Here is a 9,670-nt window from a genome sequence, read left to right as displayed (position 1 = left end):
TGGTTGGACTCCCACTCAATCATCAATTTCTTGAACACATGAACAAAGCCAGCTCATAATTTTCACAGTAGCTATAATGACCTCTTGATGATCAAAAACCCGTTTTCCGATTCAAATACCCCACCGGCCTTGCTTTCTCTTAATTATTGCAGGCCACGTGCCATGGGTAGATCACTAGGACGTGGGAAGCTGTGGATAACACAATGGAGGAATTCAAAGCATATAAAAAATGAAAATATCATCTTCAAAACTATAATTCCTGCAAATAGACTGGACATGCATTTTCAATTATATAGTATGGGATCATTGTTCTTCCAGGAACTATTTGATTAATTGAACCAAGAAACAGGACATTTTAAAGAATTAAGAAGAAGAAGAAAAAAACACTAAGAAACTGGACATTTTAAAAAAGCACCAAGAAACAAGGATTAAACTTGAAGATGTTTACAGGATAGTGGGAATAACTGAATGTCTCCTTACCATTATAAGGAGAAGTTTATTCATTATATATTAAAATAACATCAACTATACAATCCTATATAATAGAAAAGATGAGGATACAATTAAATAATATAATTATCCTACAGCTATACATTAGCAATATTATAGTAACAAAAGGGATTGCAGCGTATATTATGGAGAATCATGAGATTCTCCCTTATCACCCCTTGCAAGCTGAATGTGGGAGAAGGGAGAACACTAAGCTTGCTTCGAAAGAGAAAAAACTGAGGCTTGATGACTCCTTCAATAAGCGAATCAGCGAGTTGCAGATGGGAGGGAACAAAGTCTATTTTCACAGAGCCATTAGCGATAAGTTCTCGAATAAAGTGATAGTCAATGATAATGTGTTTTGACTGAGGGCGAGTAACATGATTGATAGCCATAAATATTGCACTTTGATTATCACAAAGAATGTAGGGTGGAGATGGAAGTGGAACCTGAAGATCTCGAAGTAGTTGAGTGAGCCATACAACATAAGCAGTGGCGACAGCTAAGGAGCGATATTCGGCTTTTGCACTTAAACGAGAGACAGTGCTTTGTTTCTTAGAGGACCAAGAGATTAAATTAGCTCCAAGGAAAATAACATAACGGGTAGTAGAGCGAAGTGTATCAGGGCAACCAGCCCAGTCCGCATCAGAATAAGCAAGAAGTTTATGAGTGTATACTTTATGCAGCTGAAGTCCATGATGAACTATGCTTTTAACATAGCGTAAAATACATTTGAGAGCACGAAAATAATCCTCGATGGGAGTATGCATAAATTGACAAATAGAATTAACATAAAACAATAAATCTGGCCTGGTGATGGTTAAGTATTGAAGAGCACCGGCTAGAGAGCGGAATAGAGTGGGATCAGAGAACAACTGCCTTTCAGCTGATAAATGTTAACCAATAACAAAAGGTATGGAGATCGGTTTAGCATCAATCATCGAAGCTCGTTGTAAGAGATCAAGAGCATACTTTGTTTGACTAAGAAACAAACCCTTTTCGTTAGGTTGAACTTCCACCTTAAGAAAATAATGAAGATCACCCAAATCTTTCATGGAAAATTCCTTGGAAAGCCGAGTAATGAAGGTGTGAATCAATGAAGAACTACTGCTAGTGAGCACTATGTCATCAACATACAAAAGTAAGTACACAGTCCCAAGCTTAGAATGATAAACAAATAATGAAGAATCAGCCAGACTGGAGTGAAAACCAAGGGTATGTAAGAAAGAGTCGAAGCAATGGAACCAAGTGCAGAGAGCTTGTTTCAGGCCATACAGAGCACGCTTTAAGTGATAGAAATGCTGAGAGAATAGGGGATCAATGTAACCCAGCGGTTGTTCCATGTATACTTCTTCATTGAGAAAACCATGAAGAAAAGCATTGTTGACATCTAACTGATGTAAACGCCATCCAGAAGCAATTGCTAATGATAATATGAGTCGGACTGTAGTAGGACGAACCACGGGACTGAAGGTGTCGCCAAAGTCAAGACCAGGAACCTGAGAGAAATCTTGAGCCACAAGGCATGCTTTATGTCGTTCAGTAGACCCATCCGGACAACGATAGTCAACAACATTATAAGATGGAGGCCAAGGAACAAAAGTCCAAGTATTATTTCTCTTTAAAGCAAGAATCTTGTCATCCATGGCTAAAAACCATTTAGGATGTTTTGCAGCAGACTTAAAACCCTTAGGCTCTTTAGTAACAAGAAGAGCTTGAAAGAACTGATTAGAAGACAAAATAGTCAATACATGATGGGACTGTGGTTTGAAAATGCCAGCTTTCCCCCTAGTAATCATATGATGATGGTTGGCAGGCAGAGGAGAAGGTGAAGACATAGGAGAAGGAACCTTGGAATCCAAAGGTGTAGTGGCAGGGAGAGACACTGCAAAAATAGGAACCTGCAATGAAGAAGAACTTATGGAACCTGGAACATCAGTACAAGGCAGACATGGTGATTTTAAAATAGGAGAGGATGATAAAGAGTCACAAAAATTATCATGAGAAGGACTGGGAACATAGTCCACACAATCAGAAAAACAGGTATAGTCAATATTAGACTGCATAGGAAAACAGGCATTAGTATAAGGAAAGTGATGTTCAAAAAACTGAACATGTCGTGAAACACAGACACGATGAGTCTTTCGGTCTAAACAACAAAAACCTTTATGAAGAGTACTGTAACTTAAAAATACATATAGACCAGATTTTAGAGACAATTTAAGGGGTGAGTAATTTTTTAAATAAGAGAAGCAAAGACACCTAAAAGTACGAAGCATAGAGTAATCAGGTGACTTACCAAACAAGATTTCATAAGGAGTTTTGCCATCTAAGAACTCTAATATGAACAAAAAACTTGTGTTCCAAAACATTAAGAAACCTAGAATTATAAAGAAATTAAAAAATGTAATATTTTTTAAAAAATATATATAATTTAGTAATATGATAGAAAAATTGTTTATATTGTTTGTATGTAGGTTTAAAACTCACATAATTAAAAGAATCCAAAATTGACTATAAAAATAATTAAAATAAAAAAAAGCAATATCTTCTAAAAATTTAATTTGAGATTCTTACAAATCTTGATTATCTACAACGAGTAAATCATCTAAAAATATATAAATATAGTTCAATTATCATATCTAAATTTATGATTATTTTTATTAAGTTGCATGCTTGATGCATTTAGACAAAATTATATGATTTTCGTGGTCTATCTAGTTTATAAATATATTTGCAATATATTATTATATGTTAATAGTTCTGCTGGTTAAACACTTGGTCTTGAATTAACTTTAATAAAAATAAAAATTAAAAACATTAAAAATTTTAAAGATATTCATGTTATCTAGTAAATTAAATTGATAATATAAGTATTATTATTCTTGATAACCATATTTTGTATGCTGCGGCTTATTACACAACCCCGCTAGACATCTTTCTTTACATAGAAATGCGAACACTCATCTCATTTTTTAAACACTTTAGCGTGAAAGTGTTTGTCAACAACCCTTTTGTATTTGGCATTAGTTTTCAATTTTTTTTGACTTGCGTTTTCAAATATAGCTTACCCATCCATAGTCATTTTTACCGTGCAATGAAAAATAAACTAAAAATATTTTTTTAATTTTTTTCTTTAAATTTATTAAAAAATTAAAAATCAATCTTGATAAGTGAAAAGATTAAAGAAGAATGAAATTAATAAATTATTTTAACTAAAATAAATAACAATTAAAGAGATAAAGATCAAATCTACTATATCTAATTGTTGGGTTCTTAAATATCAGACGTGATAAAAATTATAAAACAAAATTATTTGAGAGTTTCTAAGATCCCATTAGATAAATTTAGAGTTATTTAAAAAATTATTATTTATAGATTTAATAATTTTTAATTTTGAATAATTTTTTAAAAACTGAATTGGTGCAAATTTCAAGCTATCCAATTATCTGGCCTTTGAGAATAATCTATATGGAACCATCAAAGAAAAATCTTTTAAATCTCTATTTAAAAATAAATTAAAAAACTTCTAAATCTCTATTTCAAAAAAAAAATTATCACGTCTAAAATGCTGATTTTAATATTTTATTTTCATAGTTTTTTACATAGCATATAGTTGCTCTCCACTTTTTAAATAAAAATTATAATTTATTATTTTTAAAAAAATCTAAAACTATTCTATAAAGTATTAAAATATCAATTTATACCTTCATAATATCCATATTTTAAAATCAATAAAAATATCAGAATCACAAACATATGACACGGATATTAATTGGGTATTTTATTTTACATAAAATAAAAATAGAAAAAAAAAATTGTATGACACGCATACTTAATTATTAACTTCATTCCCGCTAAAGAATGAGGGGAAAGGAAGAGAGAGTAAAGAGAACTGGCAGTGTCTTCGATCGAGAGTTCTGAGCACAATATGTTGTCTCAAAGTACAACCAGCAGGTGGAGGCGGGGAGCACAAGTGGTCCGCCGAAATTACTACGTTGTATATGGAAATTAGCATTTTCCCCCGTCTGAGCCATCAAGGACATTTTCCTCAAATACTTTTTAAGATTCATGTGTTGTATTATAATTCAGAAAAATAAATAAATTTATTTAATTATAGTAAATCGATGTTAAATGTATATTTTTAAGATTGTTAATAAAAAATACTTAATTTCGATTAAGATGTAAACAATTTATGGAAAAGAAAGAAGATTAGCTAGGTCAACTTTATTTTCAAGAACTGATCCAATAAAAAATCACAATTAATTATCAGAAAATGTATTGAATCCATTAAAACAAAATAAAAAGGCTCAACATTTCAGTATGCATATATTCACATTTCTTTGTGAATTAGTATAATAAAATCACTATTTTATCTTGAAGAAAGGGCAATTTCAGCATTTTATTTATTTATTTATTTTTGATGTGGGATAAGGTGTAATTGGACTTTTAATATATATATATATATATATATTTGGTAGCAAGTGGGCGTGGACGTGCCCTTCAAGTGTTGTCTGTGGAGCTGTAAAAACTTTGAAGAATTTTTATTCATCATTTTATTTGCTGGAATTAGGATCTAATTAGTGTTTTTAAATCTTTTATAGTATTCAAATTAAAAATAAATTTTAAAAAATAAAAAATTTATTAACTCGATACTTTTGAAATAAAAAATATTTTTTAAAAACCCATTAATAAAATACACACATGTGGACCCCATCGTTGGTTGGACTCCCACTCAATCATCAATCTCTTGAACACATGAACAAAGCCAGCTCATAATTTTCACAGCAGCTATAATGACCTCTTGATTATCAAAAACCCATTTTCCGATTCAAATACCCCCACCGGCCTTGCTTTCTCTTAATTATTGCAGGCCACGTGCCATGGGTAGATCACTAGGACGTGGGAAGCTGTGGATAACACAATGGAGGAATTCAAAGCATATAAAAAATGAAAATATCATCTTCAAAACTATAATTCCTGCAAATAGACTGGACATGCATTTTCAATTATATAGTATGGGATCATTGTTCTTCCAGGAACTATTTGATTAATTGAACCAAGATTAATTGAACCAAGAAACAGGACATTTTAAAGAATTAAGAAGAAGAAGAAGAAAAAAACACACACTAAGAAACAGGACATTTTAAAGAAGCACCAAGAAACAAGGATTAAACTTGAAAATGTTTGCAGGATAGTGAAAATGACTGAATGTCTCCTTACCATCATAAGGAGAAGTTTATTTATTATATATTAACATAACATCAACTATACAATCCTATATAATAGAAAAGATGAGGATACAATTAAATAATATAATTATCCTACAGCTATACATTAGCAATATTATAGTAACAAAAGGGATTGCAGCGTATATTATGGAGAATCATGAGATTCTCCCTTATCACCCCTTGCAAGCTGAATGTGGGAGAAGGGAGAACACTAAGCTTGCTTCGAAAGAGAAAAAACTGAGGCTTGGTGACTCCTTCAATAAGCGAATCAGCGAGCTGCAGATGGGAAGGAACAAAGCCTATTTTCACAGAGCCATTAGCAATAAGTTCTCGAATAAAGTGATAGTCAATGATAATGTGTTTTGACTGAGGGCGAGTAACATGATTGATAGCCATAAATATTGCACTTTGATTATCACAAAGAATGTAGGGTGGAGATGGAAGTGGAACCTGAAGATCTCGAAGTAGTTGAGTGAGCCATACAACATAAGCAGTGGCGACAGCTAAGGAGCGATATTCGGCTTTTGCACTTAAACGAGAGACAGTGCTTTGTTTCTTAGAGGACCAAGAGATTAAATTAGCTCCAAGGAAAATAACATAACGGGTAGTAGAGCGAAGTGTATCAGGGCAACCAGCCCAGTCCGCATCAGAATAAGCAAGAAGTTTATGAGTGTATACTTTATATAGCTGAAATCCATGATGAACTATGCTTTTAACATAACGTAAAATACATTTGAGAGCACGAAAATAATCCTCGGTGGGAGTATGCATAAATTGACAAATAGAATTAACATAAAATGATAAATCTGGCCTGGTGATGGTTAAGTATTGAAGAGCACCGGCTAGAGAGCGGAATAGAGTGGGATCAGAGAACAACTGCCTTTCAGCTGATAAATGTTAACCAATAACAAAAGGTATGGAGATCGGTTTAGCATCAATCATCGAAGCTCGTTGTAAGAGATCAAGAGCATACTTTGTTTGACTAAGAAACAAACCCTTTTCATTAGGTTTAACTTCCACCCTAAGAAAATAATGAAGATCACCCAAATCTTTCATGGAAAATTCCTTGGAAAGCCGAGTAATGAAGGTGTGAATCAATGAAGAACTACTGCTAGTGAGCACTATGTCATCAACATACAAAAGTAAGTACACAGTCCCAAGCTTAGAATGATAAACAAATAATGAAGAATCAGCCAGACTGGAGTGAAAACCAAGGGTATGTAAGAAAGAGTCGAAGCAATGGAACCAAGTGCAGAGAGCTTGTTTCAGGCCATACAGAGCACGCTTTAAGTGATAGAAATACTAAGAGAATAGGGGATCAATGTAACCCGGTGGTTGTTCCATGTATACTTCTTCATTGAGAAAACCATGAAGAAAAGCGTTGTTGACATCTAACCGATGTAAACGCCATCCAGAAGCAATTGCTAATGATAATATGAGTCGGACTGTAGTACGACGAACCACAGGACTGAAGGTGTCGCCAAAGTCAAGACCAGGAACCTGAGAGAAACCTTGAGCCACAAGGCATGCTTTATGTAGTTCAGTAGACCCATCCAGACAAGGTTTAACTTTGAAGATCCAGCGATAGTCAACAACATTATAAGATGGAGGCCAAGGAATAAAAGTCCAAGTATCATTTCTCTTTAAAGTAAGAATCTTGTCATCCATGGCTAAAAGCCATTTAAGATGTTTTGCAGCAGACTTAAAACCCTTAGGCTCTTTGGTAACAAGAAGAGCTTGAAAGAACTGATTAGAAGACAAAACAGTCACTGTATGATGGGATTGTGGTTTGAAAATACCATCTTTCCCCCTAGTAATCATATGATGATGGTTGGCAGGCACAGGAGAAGGTGAAGACATAGGAGAAGGAACCTTGAAATCCAAAGGTGTAGTGGCAGGGAGAGACGCTGCAGAAATAGGAACCTGCAGTGAAGAAGAACTTATGGAACCTGGAACATCAATACAAGGCAGACGTGGTGATTTTAAAATAGGAGAGGATAATAAAGAGTCACAAAAATCATCATGAGAAGGATTGGGAACATAGTCCGCACAATCAGAAAAACAGGTATAGTCAGTATTAGACTGCATAGGAAAAAAGGCATCAATATGAGGAAAGTGATGTTCATAAAACTGAACATGTCGTGAAACACAGACACGATGAGTCTTTCGGTTTAAACAACAAAAACCTTTATGAAGAGTATTGTAACTTAAAAATACACAAGGACCAGATTTTAGAAACAATTTATGGGGTGAGTAATCTTTTAAATAAGAGAAGCAAAGATACCCAAAAGTACGAAGCATAGAGTAATCAGGTGACTTACCAAACAAGATTTCATAAGGAGTTTTGCCATCTAAGAACGGTAATGAGAGTCGATTAATGAGAAAAACAGCAGTAGAGAAGGCTTCGACCCATAATAAAACTGGCATATAGGCATGAAACATAAGGGTAAGATCGGTTTCTGTGACATGATGGTGTTTACGTTCAGCAACACCATTTTGACTGGGAGTGTAAGAACATGCTAGACGAAGAACAATACCACAAAAGTGCAAGTGAGAGCAAAACTTATTATTTGTAAATTCCGTTCCACCATCACATTGGAAAGATTTTATTTTTATGGAGAATTGAGTCTCAATATAATGTTGTAAATTAACAAATGTATCAAACAAATCAGATTTGTGTTTCAAAGGAAACATCTAACTAAATCTAGTATAATCATCAATAACAATAGCATAATATCTGTATCCAGTAATAGAAGATACTAGTGACGGACCCTATAAATCACAATGTAATCGATCAAATGGCATGATACAATGTTCATTATTTAGATAAAAAGGTAAACTGTGGCTTTTTCCAAGTCGCCAACCAACATAAATGTTGGAATTATTCAACACTGATCTATCACTACAAAGAATAGACCATAACCTGGAAAGAGAAGAAATAATATAATAATTGGGATGGCCAAGGCGTGCATGCCACAACTGAGTAGAAGCACGCGGTTTATGGGCAGAAAAAAGTGAAAGAAGAGCATGACGATGCTAATCGAGGACATAGAGACCATTCTCACATCGATCGACCCCCAACACTGTTCCTATGACGCGATCTTGTATGATAAGACGAAGAGAATCAAAGATTACATGACAATTAATTTTTTTGGTAAGCTAACTGATAGAAATAAGATTTTTCTTAATGCCAGGAACAACCAAGACATTAAACAAAGGAATGGAACTGTAAGGAGCAACTGTGGAAACAAAACCAATGTGAGAAATAGGTAGAGACTGACCATTACCAACCATCACCCTTTCATTACCAAAGTAGATAGCCAGATCATCCAAGTTGGCAGGATTATTTGTCATATGAGAGGTTGCACCAGAGTCGGGGAACCACTCAGGGTTTTGCAGTTCTTGAATGGAGCAAGCAGAAAAAGTTTTAGCAAGGTAAGTTGATTGTTTCTTCTTGAGTTTCAAGAAGCTCCGACAATGTTTGGTCAGATGTCCCTCTTTGTCACACAACTGACAGTAAACAGAGGAGATGGATGATGATTGCAAGTTGATAGAGGGTGTAGAAGACGTGGAAGGCCGAGATTTCCATTTCTTGACTCCTGTCATTTTGGAAGTCTGTTGTACATAATAAACAGAGTTGGAAGGCAAATGGTTGACAGACCGTGCAAATATCTCTTGACTTAAGGCTTTTGGAACAATATCTAAGAATGACGATGATGGAAGTTGTGACATCATAGTGGTAGAGAAAATTTTGTAGTTTGGTCCTAATGCTCGTAAATACTAGTGGACTTTGTTTGTGTCATCAATGGCATGACCAATAGCAGCCAACTGATCACAAAAACCTTTAAAGAGTCGAGAAAACTCAATAATGGATCGAGAGCCGCGTTGCATCAGCTGGAGTTCATCCTTAAGTTGTAATTCTCGAGTCTTTAACCTGTTGGAAAATGAGG

The 9,670-nt window shown here is 34.3% G+C and overlaps 1 protein-coding gene across 1 annotated transcript; it reads right to left on the bottom strand.

Moving 5' to 3' along the window:
• Positions 1-587: 587 nt before the first annotated feature.
• Positions 588-9,452, bottom strand: LOC105115645 (uncharacterized). Its single transcript, XM_011012591.1, has 8 exons — positions 8,885-9,452; positions 8,005-8,239; positions 7,733-7,802; positions 7,071-7,643; positions 6,716-6,881; positions 5,898-6,607; positions 1,484-2,390; positions 588-1,375 (listed from the first exon to the last, which is right to left on the bottom strand). Exons 1-8 carry the CDS (start codon positions 9,450-9,452, stop codon positions 588-590), a joined length of 4,017 nt encoding a protein of 1,338 aa, XP_011010893.1.
• Between the last annotated feature and the right edge of the window lie 218 nt (positions 9,453-9,670).

This window comes from Populus euphratica, unplaced genomic scaffold (assembly GCF_000495115.2).
Source record: "Populus euphratica unplaced genomic scaffold, PopEup_1.0 scaffold1050.1, whole genome shotgun sequence".
Lineage (NCBI taxonomy): Eukaryota > Viridiplantae > Streptophyta > Magnoliopsida > Malpighiales > Salicaceae > Populus > Populus euphratica.
Note: the sequence above shows the minus strand (reverse complement) of the source record. Positions and strands in the feature narration are given on the sequence as shown.

Bases quoted from the DNA above. Each gene is read 5' to 3' on its own strand.
- LOC105115645 (XM_011012591.1), bottom strand. From the start codon at position 9,452: ATGTCACAACTTCCATCATCGTCATTCTTAGATATTGTTCCAAAAGCC. The intron at 2,391-5,897 runs GTGATAAGGGAG...TCTTCATTGCAG, and splicing joins CCACATTCAGCTTGCAAGGG to GTTCCTATTTTTGCAGTGTC. The intron at 1,376-1,483 runs GTTTGTTTCTTA...AACATTTATCAG, and splicing joins AGTTCAACCTAACGAAAAGG to CTGAAAGGCAGTTGTTCTCT.